The 22,077-nt window shown below is 39.0% G+C and overlaps 1 protein-coding gene across 3 annotated transcripts in view; it reads left to right on the top strand.

The window, feature by feature from the left end:
* Window positions 1-22,077, top strand: part of Dora (zinc finger SWIM domain-containing dorado) — a 729,579-nt gene that overhangs the window by 73,857 nt on the left and 633,645 nt on the right. For all 3 annotated transcript variants that reach the window (XM_090389614.1, XM_090389612.1, XM_090389613.1), the window contains exon 2: window positions 7,436-7,589. In XM_090389614.1, the coding sequence (XP_090245740.1) occupies window positions 7,436-7,589 (154 nt within the window). The remainder of the gene's footprint in view (window positions 1-7,435; window positions 7,590-22,077) is intronic.

Below are 22,077 nucleotides of genomic sequence, written 5' to 3' on the forward strand. Positions count from 1 at the left end.
AAAAATGAAAATAACAATAAAAATGATAATAAACAATGAAAATGAAAATAACATTCTTCCACTTGGTCATCGGCTTGTTACTTCTTCTTCTGGGGCTTTGAGCAGACCAATAGCCAGACTAAAAGAATGTCTCATACCTACCCGTTTCTGTTGTCCCCATTCCAATTTTGCCTGATTTTAATTTTTAGGTGATTGTATAGAAATTAATGGAAATTAAATGAGAAGTGCTAATAAATGAGAAAAGATAATGTGTTAAATTTAAATTTTGTAAAAATAGTGTCAGAATCGGCAAACTGGGATATGCAACACAAAGCCCAACAGGTATGTATCAGATTAAATTAGAATAGGTTCTTACTTCCTTCTTGTACTGGTTCCATGTACAATAGCATTAACGTTGCACACCTGACATGTACCTATTACGGTAAACTTTACCAAAAATCATTTTTATAGTCTTTAGTAAGAACACAATATATATATGTTAGTTTTGTTTAGAAGTATCCATTGTCAGGGCTAAACTTTTTTCCAGAAAGTAGGCATTTGAATGGGGCACTAACGTAACAAGAGCACTTTTGGTGCTGGAAAATTTAGTGTGGTTAGAGAGAAAGTACTGGATCTTGAAATTTTCTATTTATATCATTAGGATTCTCTTTTGAAAATTGCATTTTTTAATGAGATTTATTTTTAGAAGTATCTGATTATTATTATTTATTAATTAATTGATTATATTCATATTTTTTGTTAATTTTTAGAATTTAAGAGTTTTATAATGTTCTGTGTATAGTTTCTGCTAGCTAAAAACATCAACGTATCTGATTTAACATTGGAAAATCCAGCACAGTCATCAAGGGCCCTTCACTTAGAGATTTTCTGCACATTGCTTGATGTTAAGAATACAACAAATTAATGTAGGAAAGAATATTTAAATACTGGTGTATTTATACTGTTTAAAGCTTTATAAATGTTAAAATTTAATGAGTAGCAGTATTTTCAGTTATTAATTTTTTTTTTTTTTGAGAATCTTTACAATTCATTTTGTCTCAAAACTTTCGTTTAGTCCTGCCTGAACCCCCTTGACGTGGGCGCCTGTACTTTGAGGGGACCTCCCAGTGACGCTGCTGGACTTCCAGACTAGCATCACTGGGATCCAACGCCCACAGCCCAGGTTCCAGGCTTACATCAATGGAATCCGGCGTGTTTGCCGTGCGCTGCAACCTGTGGAAATTCGGAAAGGGGGATCCTGGTGGTTGAGGGGCCCAGCTTCAATACACCACTTTGGCCCCTGCTTCGACAAGACGGGTGGTCCTGGAAGGCCCGGCTAGGATCAATTGGCTAGTAGGCTCGCCTGCGAGGGTCAACCGTGTCAATGCCACGCCCCTACCCGCATGGTCCGAGGGACAGGATTCAGGCTGGCGGCGGTGCGGGTATAGTGTCTGGGTAGCCCTGGTGTCCCACTCCCGAGCGCATTTATTGCATGCCGGGTAGTGGGCGTCCCTTTGGGCTCCGTGGTGGGTGGGGAGCCCGGGCACTGAACAATTTAAAAATCTTCATGAATCCTGGTAAACATTTTCCTTCAGGGGCCCCAATCCGGTCCCTATCTGAAAATAATGACGGAGAGGCAGATAGCATTATTGCTACAAAGAGGCAGCGAACCGAACTACCATCAGGGCCTGTCCCAAGGTTCTTAATAATGCATTCCACCAACGAAACACCGATTGGTAAAATGTCACCCTTTTTTATACAAAAAGGGTTGGATGGGTTAGCAGGTACACCCAAGTCAGTTAAGAGGCTCCGTTCTGGGGACCTCTTGATTGAAACAAAAAATGACAGGCAGTCTGAACATCTACTCCGAGTAACATCAATCGGAGGAATACCCATAACAGTGACACCACACAGAACACTAAATTCATCGAGAGGTGTCATTTCGGAGTGGGACCTTCTCGACGTCACCGAGGAGGAAATCTGCTCCGAACTAAAACCACAGGGAGTTACTGCCGTCAAGAGAATCACTGCGCGAAGGGATGGGAAAATTGTTAAAACCAGGAGTGTTATCCTGACTTTTAACTCTCCCAAACCTCCGTCAAGATTAAACCTCCGATGAGATTAAAGCTGGATACATCAACTGTCCAGTACGTCCGTACATTCCGAACCCTTTACGGTGTTTTAAATGTCAGAAGTATGGACATTCTCAAATGGCCTGCCGTGTAGTCCTTGCATGCGCCCGGTGCGGTGCAAAGGACCACGAAACAACAGCATGTTCAGCCACTAAACCCACCTGCATTAACTGTGAGGGAGAACATCCGGCCTATTCAAGGGCATGCCAGAGGTGGAAAGAAGAAAAAGAAATTCAACGGCTGAAGGCAGCGCTAAACATATCGTACCAGGAGGCAAGAAAAGCAGTGAAACCTCTTAACATCAAAAAACCTACCTACGCCCAGAAGGTAGCAGGGAGGTGTTCGATTGGAACTCAGACGGACATGTCCGTCCCTCCAAAAGAATCATTTACTCCCATTGCACGTTATCTTTTAAGCTCCCAAAAACCTGCACAGAAGGACCAATCAGCTGCCACTCCTATATCGGTACCTCCTAATTCTCCACTAGTAACAAAAGCAAAGGAAAAGAATAAGAAAGGGGAGGTAGCACCTAGTACTCAGGAAAACATGGATGTCGAGCAGAAGGAGGTACATGATGAGTCAGTTTTGGAACTCTTCGCTGAGGAAGAAATCGTCCATACTTCCCCAGGAAAGATAAATCCAAGACTGACAAAATTAAGCCCTCAGCACCTCGGAAGCCGCCTGATGGACCCACCAAGTCCAAATAATGGCTAAATTCCTACAGTGGAATTGTCGTGGATTCCGGCAAAATACTGACGACATCAAGGCACTCCTGCAAAAGCACAAACCAGTTTGCTTTTGCATACAGGAGACTTATTTAAAGGCAAATGATGACCCCACCATGTATAACATTACCATCATTCGTAAGGATAGAATTGTGGATGGTCCTGCCCACGGAGGAGTCGCAATCCTCGTCGGCAACCAGATCCCATTTCAGCCTTTGCAGCTTACAACTAGCATTGAAGCTGTAGCAATTCGCCTTACAGTGGGGTTCTTATTAACTGTCTGCTGTGTTTATTTGCCACCTGGGATTGACATCCCCCAGAAAGACCTTGATGATCTTATCATGCAATTGCCTTCCCCTTGTTTAATTCTTGGGGATTTCAATGGACATAACAGTCTGTGGGGTAGTGCTGACATCAGTGGAAGGGGACGAGTCATAGAGCATATGCTCACTGACAATGATCTTTCCCTCCTAAATGTGGGAACAAACACCTTCTTCCACATGCCTACCCGTACATTCTCTGCCATTGATCTTTCTATCTGCTCCCCTTCTCTCCTTCCTTCACTTACTTGGGAAGTAGAAGAAAATCCATATGGAAGCGATCACTTCCCCGTGATAACAACCCTAACTAGTGGTAGACCCTGCCTGCCATTTAGTTTACCGCGGTGGAAGATTGATCAGGCTGACTGGAATGCCTTTCAATATCTGGCAAACTTTGACATCACTACAGTCAGTCAGGAGCCAATCAATGAAGCAGTCATGTATGTCACAGAAACGATTGTCCAAGCAGCTGCAATTGCAATCCCAAAATCATCCAGCCGGTTCCCACTATTTCCCAAACCTTGGTGGAATTCAGAATGCACGGCAGCAAAAAAAGCACAAAACAAAGCGTGGGGGATATTCCGCCAATATCCCACCACTGAAAATTTAATATCATTCAAACGTGCACGTGCAAAAGCACGTTACGTACGACGTCAGAGCCAAAGGAAATCTTGGATTCGTTTTACATCTTCCATAACTCAGGCTGCTAGCTCAAAAGTAGTCTGAGATAAGATCCGGAAAATGAAGGGAAAATATTCACCATGCCCTTCAGTGATCCTCGAGCACAACGGATGTCCAATTGCAGATCGAACTGCAGTTGCAAATACTTTAGGGGAAACATTTGCAAAAATCTCTGCAATAACATCTTTTCCCGCAGAGTTTTTGGCCCTGAAAAAGAAAAGTGAGAAAAACCCACCGAACTTCTCTTCAAAAGGGCTTGAATCGTATAACAAGCCCTTTTTACAGGAAGAGTTAAATACAGCACTCTCTCTCACACATGCAAGTGCCATGGGGCCTGATGACATCCACTACGAAATGCTTAAACACCTCTCACCACAGTCAAAGGATCACCTTTTAATTCTGTTTAACAGAATTTTTATTCACAAACAATTTCCGGATTCCTGGCAAAGGGCTATCGTCCTTGCTTTCCCAAAGCCAGGAAAAGACCCTAGCAATCCAAGTAACTATCGTCCTATTGCTCTGACAAGCTGTTTGTGCAAAGTCCTGGAAAGAATGGTTAATGCACGCCTCGTATGGTATTTAGAAACAAATGGTCTGCTTTTCAGGACACAGTGCGGCTTCCGAAGAAATCGATCCACTCTGGATCATTTAATCCGATTGGAAACGTCCATTCGTGATGCTTTCATTAAATCCGAGCATTTGGTAGCAGTTTTCTTTGATATTGAAAAAGCGTACGACACAGCCTGGCGATTTGGGATTTTAAAAAAGACCTCTATAATTTTGGTCTTAGAGGTAACCTTCCTGTTTTTATTAAAAACTTTCTTTCGAATCGCCAATTTCAAGTCTGTTTAGGATCCACCCTCTCTCGAGTTTTCTCTCAGGAAGCGAGAGTCCCACAAGGATCCGTTCTAAGTGTCACGCTTTTCGCAATCAAAATAAATTCTATCGCAGAACAACTTCCACCCACTGTAAACAATGCCCTCTATGTTGATGACTTTGTTATATTTTATCATTCATGCAATATGAGGGTCATTGAAAGGCAACTGCAGAAAACCATTGACCATCTTACAGCTTGGTCTTTGGCTAATGGGTTCAGATTTTCATCACAGAAGACTGTTTGTGTACACTTCTGTCGCAAACGTAATCTTCATCCTGACCCAGAATTAAGGCTTGAGCAAAATAACATCCCAGTTGTAGCAGAATTCAAATTCCTTGGACTTATTTTCGACAAAAAGCTGACATTCTTACAACATATTCGTCAGCTGAGGACAAGATGTGTCAAAGGGCTTAACATCCTTCGTGCCCTTTCGTCAACCTCATGGGGCGCAGATCGTGCTACCCTTCTTCGTCTCTACCGGGCACTTGTCCGTTCCAAACTCGACTATGGGTCTCAGGTCTATGGTTCTGCTAGAGATAGTGCACTTCGGTGGTTAGATCCAATCCACCATCAAGCCATCCGGACAGCCACTGGAGCATTTCGCACATCTCCTGTCCAAAGCCTTTACGTTGAAGCAAATGAACCATCTCTGTCTCTTCGACGTAAGCAGTTGTCCTTACAGTACGCCTTCAAATTAAAATCCCTGCCCGATCATCCCACATGGCCATCCGTTTTTGAGCCGCGCTAGGAAAACTTCTAGAACACCCGGCGGACTGCCAACAAACCTTTTGGTATTCGCATTCAAGGGCTGCTGAATGAGCTGAACTTGACGGTAGACAACGTTGCCCAGTCACCAAGGCAATTCTTTCCACTCTGGCATGCTCATTTTCCAACTTGCGACTTCTCCCTTAAGATCTGGGAGAAGGCTACTACACTGCCATCTGTCTACCAGCAACTCTTTGCATCACATAGACAGCAGTATTCTGACTTTCTGCCAATCTATACAGATGACTCAAAGTTAGAATGTCATGTGGGATCTGCTGTTGTGTTCCCTCACAAAACATTATCCTATAAGATCCCACAAGAAACTAGCATTTATACTGCAGAGTTGCATGCAATACAAACAGCCCTAGATCACATTAAAAATCGCGACTACCAGAGGTATATGATTTATTGCGATTCATCGAGCGTGTTGCAGGCTCTGGTATCGGTGGGGTTTAACCCTCATCCAATCCTGTCCAGGATCCGGCAGATTCTTTTTTCTCTCAAGAAATTAGAATTCGATATTTGCTTTTGCTGGATCCCAAGCCGCATTGGGATCCGGGAAAATGAATCGGATGATGCCGCTGCCAAATCAGCCATTTCCCTGGATAATCATTGCCTGTCAGTCCCCTATACAGACTACAGGCAAATAATACGTTCTAAACTGCTTTCCCAATGGCAAGATTCTTGGCATGGACAGGATACAAATAAATTACATCACATCAAGCCTGTAATTATGCAATGGCAGTCCAGTCTACGCAGGGTCCGAAGAGAGGAAGTTGTTCTTGCTCGGCTCCACATAGGTCATAGTCATCTAACCCATTCCTACTTGCTGAGGGTGGATGACCCACCTATGTGCGAGATATGTAATGTTATTTTAACCATCCGTCATATTTTAATAGAATGTCCTGTTTTTATAGAAGCATGACGTTTGTATTTTACCGCTTTTAATAATTTGACTGAGCCATTTACACCCAGTCAGATTGTAGGTGACAGACACAATATGTCTCACATTTTTAACTTTTTACAATTTATTAATTTTTATACAAAGATCTAAGTTTTATGCTTTTACTTTTATACCTTTTTAACACAATAATTGTTTGACGTGGTAGCCTTGGCTACAAAAATGTTTAATAGCATTTTAAAATTTGACTTGGCGCATTATGGCCTTAGCTGCCAATGCGCCATAAAAAACCAAATCAAATCAAATCAAAACCTGCCTGAACATTACATAAAATATGCCACTCCTAGACTTTAGAATTGAATTAAATTATTGAATTTTAATTGAATTAAATTTAATTAGTAAAGTAAAATTTGCAATTTCTTTTTCTCTGGATTTATTGTTTAAAAGTTTGTGCCTTGAAGGTATTGAAATTTTTATAAAATTTATTTCACCAGTGAAGTGTGGTTTTATCTTGTTGGTTATGTCAACAATCAGAATTGGGGAATATGGAGTGCTGAAAATCTATACATTTTTTGCAAAACCCCCTTACATGTCCAGAAAATTAGTGCTTAGTGTGACATATCTTGGAGAAGGATAATTGGGCCCATATTTATTGAACAGACTGTTCAATAAGTATGGACCCAATCAAGGCATTATACTAACTCAACAACTACTTAAGTTATTCAAAACATCATTGTTATAGTTTAGATTTATGTGGTGAAATTGGACATTACAGCTAAATAATGAGACTGCTGGAGTGGAGCCAAACTCCTGCAGTTACTGTGTATGTAACGACTTGCAAAAACATCCTTGATCATATGGCTTCGTCTTTGAAACTGAAAACAATGCATGCAAAAAGTTTTGGAATGAGGTGTTTTAGTTATTATGTTAACATTATCACAGCTCAAAGGTATTTTATTTATATCATATGGAGAAATAAAATTTCTGATTGAGCAATTTATTTAAAAATCTTAGAATAAAATTTTGATCTTTTGTATATATATATATTCCTCTAGATGGTCAGTCTTTGTCACTAGTAGAGCTTTCAGCAAGAGTGGTAGCCTGTTACATCCCATTTGAAGTTGTTGAGCATGTTTATCCACCAGTGCCTGAGCAACTGCAACTGCGTATTGCCTTCTGGAGCTTTCCTGATAATGAGGAAGATATTAGGTGTGAATTTCTTATTTAAAATGATTATTTTTAATTTCACGAGTTTTGTGAGAATTCAAATATTGATACTAAGTCTTCTGAAATTATTTGTTTTTAATCTGCCTGATGTAGTATTAGCACTGGCTATATGAAAGTCTTATTGAAGCACTGTGCAGAAAAAGGGGAGGGGGGAAACCTGAATAATTTTGATATTATGTACTTGGATTTCATGAAAGCTTTTGATACTGTTGCACATGGAAGACTATTGTACAAGTTGGAGCAGTATGGCATTAAGGACAGTTGCTGCTATGGATAAAGGGATGGTTAAGTGGGAGAAAACAGAGAGTGGTAATCAATGGACACCGCTGTTCATGGACTAATGTTATTGATGTCCCTCAGGGGTCCACGTTGGACCTATTGTTGTTTTCTGTATTTATCAATGATATTGATGAAGGTATATGAGGCTTAATGTCCAAGCTTGCAGACGATACGAAGGTTGGTAGGGTTGTTAATGACAGTAAGGACAGTGCGCTACTGCAACTGGAAAAGTTGAGCAGATCGGCTGAGAGGTGGCAACTGCAAATGCAAAGTTCTACGTATGAATAGCAGAAACCCTAGAGTAACATACCAACTGTGTGGTACTACACTCAAGTGGTAGAGAATGAAAAAGACCTAATTGTGCAGTCAGATATGAAGTTTTCTGAGCAGTGCAAACAGGCTGCAAGAGTAGCTCATGGGGTCTTGTCAATGATATATAGGAATTTTGCTAGCAGGGATAAGCAGATGATTATTGCCTTGTATAAGGCAACGGTCAGGCCATGCCTTCAGGACTATATAAAGGTCTGGAGGCCTCATTTTAGGAAAGATATAGAGCTGCTGAAATGAGTACAGAGAAGGGCAACAAGATTAGTGAGTGGAACAAAGGGTTGCTGTTACCAAAAAAGTCTGGAGACAAGGCACTTGCAAGGTGATCTGATTGAGGTGTATAACACCTTGAATGGTTTGAGCAAGCTCAGTGCTGATGGGATTCTTCCTCTCGCACAGATTCCACATCTGAGGGGACATAAATTCAAATTAAGGAGAGACAGTTGTAGCATAGATGTGTGGAAATTTGTCTTTAGCTAGGTGGTGGTTGATTGCTAGAACAAACTTCTTGACAGCTTAAATGGATTCAAGACTGAACAAGACAAAATTTTGGAGTGAATGGATGGGTGAAATGGGAAGGTTTTTTTTTTTTTTTTTTTTTGGCTGATGCTATATAAGCTTGCTTTCTAGCATAATATGCTTCTACTAATGCTAAAGCTAACCCATGTCAGTTGCCCATTCCTTCAATTAGTTTGCAGAAAACTTTAAATTTATTCAGACTACACCAAGTCATTCCTTGTTTTGTTTATCACTTTCTGCCCCCAACTAATCTTGTTGCTCTTCATTACTATACCCTTTCCAACACAGATATTTATCTTAAAATGAGGTTTCCAAACCTGTATGCATTATTTCATTTGAGATTTAACAGTTGCTTTATGTAATGGGATAATAACATCATCATCATCATCCATTTTAAATTCACTGCAGGATGAAGGCCTCTCCAGCAGCTTTCCAGTTCCTTCTGTTTTGTGCAATGTCCATCCATTTACTACCCACAAACTCTTTAATTTCATCTGTCCATCTCCATCATTGTCTTCCATGTTTTCTTCTAGCTCCTCTTGGGTACCATTCTGTTATTTTATTAGTCCATCTGTCATCATGTCTTCGAGCTATGTTTCCTGCCAAAGACCATTTTAGTTCCTTAGTTTTGATAAGAATGTCCTTTGCTTGAGTTTGTTGCCATTCATGTGTTTCTTTTCTTATCTAGCAGCCTGATTCCCAATATAATTCGTTCCATTCTTCGCTGTGTAGTTCTCAGCTTCTCTTCCATTCTTTTGGTGAGTGCCCAAGTTTCACTTCTATAAGTCATGGTGGGGAGTATAAATTGGTTCATTATGTTATGTTTCAGACAAATTGGGATATTGTTGCTCAGTATGTGACTATATTTCCTGAATGCTATTCGAAATTTATCCTTCTCTTGACTTCCAGCCTTTTATCATTATTACAGCTGATGACTTGTCCCAGTTAAGTATATAAATCCAACTTTTCAACTGCTCCTTCAATCATTATATCTCTTTCTGTGGCATACTTGTTCATCATTACTTTTGTTTTAGCCATTTTCGTCTTTAGTCCAAAATCCTTGCTAACTCTGCATAACTGATTAAGTTTTTCCTCCAATTCTTTGGGATCGTGGCTTATGACACAGTCATCTGTAAATGGAGTAGGTACTCTCCATTCACTTTGACTCCTTTCTGCGACCAGTCTAATCTTCTGAAAGCTTCAAGGGCAGCAGTAAACAACTTCGGAGATATTGTGTCTCCTTGTCGAACTCCTTTCTCAATTTTAAATTTGCTATTGTGTTTGTCTAGTCTAATAAAGCATTCTGATATATTTTCTTCAAAATCATAACATATGGGGTATCTGTGCCTTGTCTTTCCAGTGCCCGAAACATTGCCTTATGTTGTATGGAGTTAAATGCCGTTTCATAATCCACAAATGCCAGGCATAATGGTGTTTTATATTCATTTGCTCTCTCCATTAGCTGTGATATTATGTGAAGCTGATCTATAGTTGAGAATCCTGTCCTAAAGCCTGCTTGCTCTTTCGGTTGGTTCTCATCAAGTATTCTTTCTAATCTGTTAGTAATTACCCTTGTGAATGGAGAGTACCTACTTGTAGATGTGGATACAAGCTAATTGGTCTATAATTTCTAATTTCTGATTTATCTCCTTTCTTATGCAGCAAAACTATGATTGCATTATTCCACTCCTTAGGCATCACACCTTTTCTAATGCATTTTGTGAAGAGTCTTGCTAGTTTTTGTGTCATGTCTCTTCCTCCCAATTTTAACAACTCTACAGTAACTTCATCTTCCACTGGGACTTTCTGATTCTTTATTTTCTTCAATTCATGTTCTACCTCATCAGGAAGGATATCGGGTATGTTGTATGTGTTACTAATTTGTGATCCATCTTCCCCACTGCTGGCATCATTCCCTTGCTCCTTGTATAATTCTCTATAGTAGCCTTCTGCTGTTTCAATTATACCTTCTCTGCTATTTATAAGTACACCATCACTATTCTTCAGTTTCAATATCATTTGTCTTTCTGTATTACTGCTCATTTCAGTCGTTTGTTTTCCTTTAATGTTTATTCTACTTTTCTTGTGGTAAATCTTATGTCCTCTCTCTCCAAGAAACTTGGAGAGAGGACATAAGGACAAGAGGATAAACTATTGGGAAAAAAAAAATAGTTACAAAATTTGTCACTGTATGGCACTGTGCCACTGTATGGTGCGTAACTATCTTAGTTATGATTATGCAAATAGCTTACATTATTTTCATAATAAGTTATTGCCACAGTGCCATTACTCAGCTCTACTGTACTGGATAAAAGCAAAGCAGTCTCTTCAAAATCATACAGTAGATGTTTGTCTACACTACAGCAGCAATGCCAACAATGTTTGCAGGAAAAGGCGCTATTAGTGAAGCTGTACTATCAGAACAGCAACAATTCAGAGAATTCTGCCATCAGAAGCACAATAAGGTGTGGACCTATGACTGTTTGTGCTGTCCGCAAAACGATTGCGGAATTTGAAGTGACGGGACATCTTGGTGTTCAACCAGGTAGAGGTCGAAAACGAATGGACTCCTTTCGTGTTGGAGATCTGGCTATGGCTGTCTTGGATTTATCAAGTCAATCTCCATGTGGTAGCGCAAGTGTGCCAGCTGTTTCTCTTGAAGTGGACATGCCATATTCCACTGTAAGGCTAGTAATGTACATTAGGTGTTGTGGTACTATTCTTACAAGATGCACATGCTACAGTAGATGTTGACGCAGATATTCATTTCACATACGCACTTCAGTTTCTGGCGTGAATGACAGTGAATATCACTTGGCCATGGAACATCCTTTGGAGCGATGACGCCCACATCTGCTTAAATGGACAAGTGAATATGCACAACTGTCACATTTGGGCAACAGAAAACCCTCGAGTTATCCAAGAGCTCCCATTGCATTCTCCAAAAGTGACAGTGTGGTGTGGATTTACGGCCACTTTCCTGATTGGGCCGTATATTTTTGAACAGGTAACACCGACTGGACCCCTGCACCTGTTCCGTCACTGGACAGCAGTATTATGAAATGTTGGCAAATTTCATAATACCAGAGCTGCAACAACATTGGTATCTTCAGGATACCATATTCATGCAATATGGTGCGCCACCCCACATCCACTTGTGTGTGTCCAAAGATTGCTAAGGCAACACTTTACAGACAAATGGATCACCAGCCGTTGTTTCCAGACCTCTTGGCCACCCCGATCACCGGACCTCACCTCAATGCGACTTCTGGTTGTGGGGTTTTCTCTTTCGAATGGAAACTGTTGTTCAGTTTCTCCAGTTTCTCCAGCAGCTTTCCAGTTCCTTCTGTTTTGTGCAATGTCCATCCATTTACTACCCACAAACTCTTTAATTTCATCTGTCCATCTCCATCATTGTCTTCCATGTTTTCTTCTAGCTCCTCTTGGGTACCATTCTGTTATTTTATTAGTCCATCTGTCATCATGTCTTCGAGCTATGTTTCCTGCCAAAGACCATTTTAGTTCCTTAGTTTTGTTATAAGTCATGGTGGGGAGTATAAATTGGTTCATTATGTTATGTTTCAGACAAATTGGGATATTGTTGCTCAGTATGTGACTATATTTCCTGAATGCTATTCGAAATTTATCCTTCTCTTGACTTCCAGCCTTTTATCATTATTACAGCTGATGACTTGTCCAGTATTACAGCTGATGAAGTCATGGTGGGGAGTATAAATTGGTTCATTATGTTATGTTTCAGACAAATTGGGATATTGTTGCTCAGTATGTGACTATATTTCCTGAATGCTATTCGAAATTTATCCTTCTCTTGACTTCCAGCCTTTTATCATTATTACAGCTGATGACTTGTCCCAGTTAAGTATATAAATCCAACTTTTCAACTGCTCCTTCAATCATTATATCTCTTTCTGTGGCATACTTGTTCATCATTACTTTTGTTTTAGCCATTTTCGTCTTTAGTCCAAAATCCTTGCTAACTCTGCATAACTGATTAAGTTTTTCCTCCAATTCTTTGGGATCGTGGCTTATGACACAGTCATCTGTAAATGGAGTAGGTACTCTCCATTCACTTTGACTCCTTTCTGCGACCAGTCTAATCTTCTGAAAGCTTCAAGGGCAGCAGTAAACAACTTCGGAGATATTGTGTCTCCTTGTCGAACTCCTTTCTCAATTTTAAATTTGCTATTGTGTTTGTCTAGTCTAATAAAGCATTCTGATATATTTTCTTCAAAATCATAACATATGGGGTATCTGTGCCTTGTCTTTCCAGTGCCCGAAACATTGCCTTATGTTGTATGGAGTTAAATGCCGTTTCATAATCCACAAATGCCAGGCATAATGGTGTTTTATATTCATTTGCTCTCTCCATTAGCTGTGATATTATGTGAAGCTGATCTATAGTTGAGAATCCTGTCCTAAAGCCTGCTTGCTCTTTCGGTTGGTTCTCATCAAGTATTCTTTCTAATCTGTTAGTAATTACCCTTGTGAATGGAGAGTACCTACTTGTAGATGTGGATACAAGCTAATTGGTCTATAATTTCTAATTTCTGATTTATCTCCTTTCTTATGCAGCAAAACTATGATTGCATTATTCCACTCCTTAGGCATCACACCTTTTCTAATGCATTTTGTGAAGAGTCTTGCTAGTTTTTGTGTCATGTCTCTTCCTCCCAATTTTAACAACTCTACAGTAACTTCATCTTCCACTGGGACTTTCTGATTCTTTATTTTCTTCAATTCATGTTCTACCTCATCAGGAAGGATATCGGGTATGTTGTATGTGTTACTAATTTGTGATCCATCTTCCCCACTGCTGGCATCATTCCCTTGCTCCTTGTATAATTCTCTATAGTAGCCTTCTGCTGTTTCAATTATACCTTCTCTGCTATTTATAAGTACACCATCACTATTCTTCAGTTTCAATATCATTTGTCTTTCTGTATTACTGCTCATTTCAGTCGTTTGTTTTCCTTTAATGTTTATTCTACTTTTCTTGTGGTAAATCTTATGTCCTCTCTCTCCAAGAAACTTGGAGAGAGGACATAAGGACAAGAGGATAAACTATTGGGAAAAAAAAAATAGTTACAAAATTTGTCACTGTATGGCACTGTGCCACTGTATGGTGCGTAACTATCTTAGTTATGATTATGCAAATAGCTTACATTATTTTCATAATAAGTTATTGCCACAGTGCCATTACTCAGCTCTACTGTACTGGATAAAAGCAAAGCAGTCTCTTCAAAATCATACAGTAGATGTTTGTCTACACTACAGCAGCAATGCCAACAATGTTTGCAGGAAAAGGCGCTATTAGTGAAGCTGTACTATCAGAACAGCAACAATTCAGAGAATTCTGCCATCAGAAGCACAATAAGGTGTGGACCTATGACTGTTTGTGCTGTCCGCAAAACGATTGCGGAATTTGAAGTGACGGGACATCTTGGTGTTCAACCAGGTAGAGGTCGAAAACGAATGGACTCCTTTCGTGTTGGAGATCTGGCTATGGCTGTCTTGGATTTATCAAGTCAATCTCCATGTGGTAGCGCAAGTGTGCCAGCTGTTTCTCTTGAAGTGGACATGCCATATTCCACTGTAAGGCTAGTAATGTACATTAGGTGTTGTGGTACTATTCTTACAAGATGCACATGCTACAGTAGATGTTGACGCAGATATTCATTTCACATACGCACTTCAGTTTCTGGCGTGAATGACAGTGAATATCACTTGGCCATGGAACATCCTTTGGAGCGATGACGCCCACATCTGCTTAAATGGACAAGTGAATATGCACAACTGTCACATTTGGGCAACAGAAAACCCTCGAGTTATCCAAGAGCTCCCATTGCATTCTCCAAAAGTGACAGTGTGGTGTGGATTTACGGCCACTTTCCTGATTGGGCCGTATATTTTTGAACAGGTAACACCGACTGGACCCCTGCACCTGTTCCGTCACTGGACAGCAGTATTATGAAATGTTGGCAAATTTCATAATACCAGAGCTGCAACAACATTGGTATCTTCAGGATACCATATTCATGCAATATGGTGCGCCACCCCACATCCACTTGTGTGTGTCCAAAGATTGCTAAGGCAACACTTTACAGACAAATGGATCACCAGCCGTTGTTTCCAGACCTCTTGGCCACCCCGATCACCGGACCTCACCTCAATGCGACTTCTGGTTGTGGGGTTTTCTCTTTCGAATGGAAACTGTTGTTGACCAAAATGAGGACATATCGAACAATTGTAGCACTGTTCAAGTGATTTATATTGTCACAGCACCATATAGTGACAAATTTTGTAACTAATTTTTTTTTTCCCAATAAATGGTCAGCACATTCTTTATTGTACCTGTTGTCCAAATTTCTCTTTAGTATGAGCCTTAGAACTCACTCCAGAGCCCTCTACATAGGGATACTTTAATACTTTAATTTTAACAACCCTTGTATTGCTTGTAATATTTGCATTATATGCATTTATCCGACGTCTAGTCATCACTCAGTACAGTGTTAGGTAATGGACAGTTTACTCAAACATTGTGTAATAATTAATGCAGCGTAGTTACATTTTCGAAGATGAATAATGGCAGATAAGAATTAAAAAGCAACAATGTCTGGATGCGATATTGAAGCCTACTAAGGTAAGAAAAACACTGAATTTGAAAATTAAATTATATGTTTTGAAGCGAATCGATTCTGTTCAATTACAAGTGGATGTGTGCAATCATTTAGGACTGGCAGATTCAACTGTAAGAACAATTATAAAAAATAAAGAATTAATTTTAACAGTGGGAAAGACAGCTGTTCCACTGTGCAACTAAATTGGTTAGGGCTAGGCCAGCTATTATAATTGAAATTTTTTTTTTTTTTTTATGAAAACCCCAAACACGAAAGGTATCAAAACCTATAGTACTTAGTACCGTGCATGGGCTGAAGGAGAAGTATGGGGGGAGGGGGATGCCGGAAACCTTGCTCTAGAAACTAAACATGGATTTCACCACTTCAAGCCTCCAATAAGCAGAGTGGTGGTATTTCACCGGTTGATGAAAGTCATCTACCACTCTTGGAGAGACTTCTAAATAAATTTATTGAAGATAATATTCAACGCACAATTCCATTAAGTTAAATATTATTAAATAAAAGTGATTAGCCTACATGATGATCTGAAGAAAGCTCACCTTAAAAAAAAAAAAAATGTGGAACCATTTAAAGCTAGTAAGGGCTGGTTCGATAGATTTAGAATTCAGGGAAGAGCCGTAAGTGCAGATCAAGAAGGAGCTGAAACTCTCACAAAAGAACTTAAAATTATTGAAGAATTATTGAAGAGAGGTGTTATACTTCTCACAAGTTTTTAACATAGATGAAACAGGACATTTTTGGAAACGAATGCCTAAAAGAAGTTTCATATCGAAGGAAGAAAAAAACATGCCAGGCTTCAAAGTGGCAAAGGATCGGTTGACTTTATTGTTGAGGGGGGATTTTAAAGTAAAACCCCTTTTAGTTTACTAGGAAGAAGGCCAAACTACAACCCAAAATAGACCAAAGACACAAAAACTCGACGGCCCAGGGCCATCGGATTAATAGATTCATGATTTTAATTGGCATTTTAAGTTTTGTTTACATTATGTACCAATTTTGGTATGTAATGTAGTTACTTATCGAAAGTAGCTATTCTTTATTATTATTATTAGCATTAGCCATATGGTACAAGGAAGCCTGAGGCTTATGCTGCACCAGCCAAAAAAAAATTTCTGAACCACCCCGAGAGAGAGAAGTAGAAGGGAATCACCAAGAAAGAGAAGAATGATGATATACTTGTATACGTAGGCAACAGAGAATATTTTATATGTATAGATTTTTAATATTAAATATTTTGACTGACATTTGGTATCTTTTCACTGCCGTTTATTATTTTTGAGTCGCGGTGTGGTATACACCGACTCACAAATACACATGTTACATTACGGGAATACGGCACTCGCTTAGCACTGATTCACTTAGTGCTCTGTTTTTCTGGAATTAATTATCAGCATTAAGCGGGGGTCACCTTGTATACCTTTATGATTGGTAAATATTGAAAATGACAATGGAACCAGCGTCCTGGCGATTTCCACTGAAAACTAGTCCACAAAGAGCAGTACCTATTGATAACCACTCTGTCTTCTTCCACTTAACCATACCTTTATCCATAGCAGTAACTTGCCCTTAATGCCACATTGCTCCAGTTTATACAGCAGTCTTTTATGAAATACTGCTGTACAAACAGCATTATTTGTTTTTCCTGAAATCCAAGTATATGATCTAAAAATTATTTTTGCATCCAGTTACTTGGTCACTGCATCATAGTAACTTATCAGATTGTATAGACAAGACCGCCCCTTAACAAATCCATTCTATGTCAGAAATATAATTATGACCTTGTATAGATGATCCTGCATTACTTCTTTAATTAGTGACTACATTATTTTCCCTGTAAAGGATGTTAAGCTAAGTGGTCTAATTGCTCATGACACCTTTTGATATCCCTTTATGAATTGGGGATGTATACTTCTCCAGGGACCTCCCCTGGATGCTCTCATAATTATGGCTAAGGGTTTGCTTACATCCTTTGCTGCCTCTCTTAATATAAGATTCCATCTGCCACAGGTGCCTTTGTCCCTCCTCAGTAATTTCCCCTCCACTTGCCTTTCAGTTATCACAAAGTCATTTAGCTCCTTGTTAGAGTTTAATAAGCTTCTGGCATCCTCTTCCCTAAAGTATTCCTCATGTGTGAATGTAGATGCAAAATACTTATTTAATTTGCCTGCAACCTGAGCAGGGTCATCAACAGTTAACCCATAGACATCTTGGCCTAACGTGATTCAACCCTATTCCTTCTATTGTTAATATAGGCATAGAGGTCTTTGCTGTTTTTCTTTGCATTGCCAGAGACTTCTAATCTGCCTTAGCTTGCCTAATCTCATTTGCGATGTGATTACAGACTGATTTATATCTACCATAGGCTTCTGTACCACCTGATAATTTATATGTTTCTCATGCACTTTTCTTCTCTGCCACGTCTCAGTAGTTCATCTGTCATCCATTTAGGTCTAACTCTTAAACAGTATTTATTTGTTGGTATAAAGAATCTAGTAGCTTCTTTGATTACTTCCCTGAATACATTCCATTTAAAATTTGCTGCTGGTAACATCATCAGTTGGTCCTACTGCACACAATTTAAAAACTGATACCTCTGTAGCCACCATTATGAAAGCAAAAGCCTTTCCTTTTACCCTTGACAATAGTTATCTTTAATTAAATTCCATATTAGTACACTGTGATCACTGCCAACCAGAGTTTCTTTTACCTGTAGATTCTTAATGCATGTGGAATCATTGCTGATAACCAGATCAAGAGCATTGCTTCTTCTTGTTGCCTCTCTACATGCTGCTATAGAAAATCCACAAAAGTCTTGCTAGTGTGTGAGTGCCCAACCCACAAATTCCAGTCAATGTCTGGAAAGTTAAAATTCCACATTATGTGAGACATTGTGATTTGCTGACCCACTCTGTTTCCCTGTATAGCTGTTTTGTATACTCATCACAGTCATTAGGCCTATAACACATGCCTACTCAATTTTGTTTTCTCTGTGCTTGTATCACACCAAATTGACTCAACATTGCACTCAACATCATAGAAGTCAGCTAGATGCTTGCCTTAGATTTAATATTCTTCTTAACTAAGAGCATAACCCCTTCACCTCTCCTGTCCTTCCTGTATATGTTGTACTCACTATATTCAAATTCAGCATCACTTATGTCTTAGTGATGCCATGTCTCCACTACTTCTTTAGTGTCTGCATTTGACAACTTAATCAGTATTTTAAATTCATCAAATTTATTTACAATGCTCCTACCATTAGTTTACATGCAAGTATACATGCATGTGTTCTTACTCTTAGTTACTCTAACACAGCCCATGTCATTTTTTCCATGATGATCCGTAGCAGTGCCTGAAATCCCAGACACCTTGCTTTCCAGGCTGCTGCTCATTCCAATAGAAGCAGTGCAATAATCACTTTCACCTCGCCCTGTGGCTTTAGTTTAACTATTAGTCTGCGTATCTATCCAAGCTAGTAGTTTTCTGATCCACCTATCACTGCCTCAATAGCATTAGCAAATATTCTTGCATCTCTTCTATTCAAGTGTATCCCATCCCTGTAAAAACAATCTCTTCTCTTAAATGTACAGATCATGCTGAGAAAAATTCTCTCCCCATGAGCCTTACACATTCTCTCCAGGGCTGAATTGATTGACAAGGCTTTTAGCATATACTCCCTCCTATCATGTCTGAGCAGAATTGCAGACACTTTCAAATTCAATCCTAACATGACTTTTTGCCAACACTGTCCTGTACTTGTTAAGTAAGTCCTCTGATCTACTCTTAATATAATTAGTGCTAACGTTTGTGACAATATCACCTTTTGTGCCCTTAAAAGATTATATCTACTGTACAATGTCATCTGCTTTTGCCCCTGCCAAACATACCCTGGTTCTGTTCCACCTATTCTTTTTTGCACAACATATTTCTCAATTCCCTGACATTAGAGTCACTGATAATAACTAGGTCCACTGAAATCAGAAAATTCTGCCTTGAATATTGCCGCTGCCTGATGCACAAGAGTGAGCTCTAGTGTTGAGTTGGGCAGCTAAGAACTTGATGGGGCTGTATTTTAATTCCTCCAAGGGCATCTACCCTACACTTCAAACTCATAAATGCCCATCAGAATGCTAAGTTGGTGCCAAATTTCTTTACACTCTCTGCATCCAGTTCACACAAAGACATCCTCCTTGGCTGGATTATTTCCTGTTCCAGAAAGATCTGTAAATATTTCACAAGTTGCACATTTTTTTTTAGGCTGTGATGCATTGGAGAATCGCCCCTTTGGTTCTCCCTTCCCACCAAGCTGCAGCACTCCCTTTATGCCTGTTGCTTTGCTGCTGTAGTCTGGGACATGATTTCCATTTAAATACAATTTAATTGATTAACAGTGAAAATTAATTAGATTAATAAATTTAATTGATTAATTGACAATACCACACTAAGCTAATAGATTCCTAAATTCAGTGATACATGTTATGCTATCTAGTTTTACTTTATACCTTAGCTATCAAATTTGAGATATATGTTATGCTATATTGTGATGATCGCAGTGTTATATTAGTTATATCCTTGCTAAAAAGTAATAATTGCTTATCTAAACCCAAAAAAAGATATATGCCTAATGTGATTAGAACCTTCGAGCTACTTATTTATCACAAATAAAACCCTACTATTCCTCTGCACTACTCATTATGTGCTATGATATTCTTGCCAAAACTCTGATACCTGCAGATTGGAATTTGGAATATCCAGTAGATTAGAAATCATCAGGTCTTCAGTGTGTGGTACCAGAGCAACAGAATATTAGGATACACTACAGGGTTTCAATCCACAGACTTCTTAAACTTTGATATATCTACTGTGCAAAACTTAGTTTACATGATAATTTGTGGTCTCTTTCTGTATTTGAGGTATAGCAAAAATGGTGTTGATCTGCAACTACCACAGCAGAAACAAGGTTCCCACAACTTGTTTTGATCTTCCCATGGCATTCCAAAGTAGGCTTCATAGGCAAAAATTGGCATTGCTAACATGGCTCACCTACTTCGGACATATGTGATATCTGCAAATATAACAGAATGAGTGTAGGGATAACTTATGCCTTCACTTAGTAGCCATAGTAAATTGCAAACAAACAAAAAAAAAAACTTATATGAATACTACATCCTCTTATATACTACTGAATTGGTATGCATTATGTAATACATGTAAATGTTGCAAAAACATAAAACCTTTAATTGCTGCCAAAATATTTACAGTAGAGAAACGCCAATGACTCCATTTGATTATACATATAAAAAAAAAAAAAAAAATGTGCTCGAACCATGTTGGCAAACTGCTTTCTATTAAGTGCTGATTGATGTGAATCATTGTCAGTCATTCAATCACTTAAACCTATGATGTTATAGTCTGTTACACCCACACACACAATCAGTTTATTTCCTGTTACTCACGCATGTCTGGGTGCCTCCATATCCAGGTGGGCAGGAGCAGTAGTGCGTAGCACACACTTCTTGATTAGACTGGGTTCGAGCCCGTGACCACCAAATAAGGAGGATGTGGAAAGGTCAGGGAATGACCACCGCATATCCCCCCCCCCGGACCAATATGGCCTTAGTTGCTAATGCTCCTACAAACAAACAAACAAACAAACAAACATCACGCATGTCATTCTATCATTGTTCACAAACTGTTATTGATTATTAAGATATACAAAGTTAATTTTATGCAGCCCACTTGTGAATTGTGTATATTACCAAAACAAACAAACATATTTGGTTTGCTGTTGGAGCTTTTCTTCATTTTTTCAATCAGCCATTTGAATGTTCTTGCTCGGCAGCTTGTTATGTCAGCCTCTTAACACTGTCAGATGAGTTATCCAAACTGCATAACTTAAACTGCATAGAAGATATCTAGCTTATAACTTTGCATGCAGCAGAATTTCAGGCACTGGGGATTTGCTTAATATTATACTTGATACTTCACTCACAGTTACTTGCGTAAGTGAATTATTGTTTCTGACTGTTATGCAATGGCATATGTAGGGAAATAGCCCCCCTCCCCAAATTATTAATTTTAATGAGTTATGGGAAGAGTGCTATCCCCCCCCCCCCACGTTTTTTCCTGGTATGCAAGTCAGGAATGTAATTCACATAAGCGTATCATTTATGTAATGAATCCCAATTCCCAACTTTTATACAAGGGCAAAAAGGGGAGAAATAGTACTCTCCCATATCTCATTGTTAAAATGAAAATACAGTCGGACCTCTCTTTAACGAACTTCCATATAGCGAATTTTTCTATGTAACGAACTTTTTTTTATTTTCCTTGGTCATTACATTGAAAATAGTTTCCACATAACAAAGAAAATTTCCATATAACGAACTGATTTTGAGAGACCTGGGTACACATTGTTCGCACCTCTGGCCTTTAGGCAATAGAGCTGATGCTGTAGAAAGCACGAATTAAGAGCTAAAAGGATTAAGAATTAATCACTTTAGCTTTTAATAGCTAAAGTGATTGAAAATTTAAAAAAATATATATGAAAATATTTCTCAGATTTGTTTGTCATTTTATGCTTTTGAAGTTTCTCCACATAAAATAAGTTAAATTCAAACTTTTTTTTTGGGGAGGGGGACTGTTTTTTCTACTTGGGCTTACTCAGTATCCAAGATTCCCTGTCA

Source organism: Mastigoproctus giganteus, chromosome 2, assembly GCF_048544385.1.
Source record: "Mastigoproctus giganteus isolate SK-2022 chromosome 2, ASM4854438v1, whole genome shotgun sequence".
Lineage (NCBI taxonomy): Eukaryota > Metazoa > Arthropoda > Arachnida > Uropygi > Thelyphonidae > Mastigoproctus > Mastigoproctus giganteus.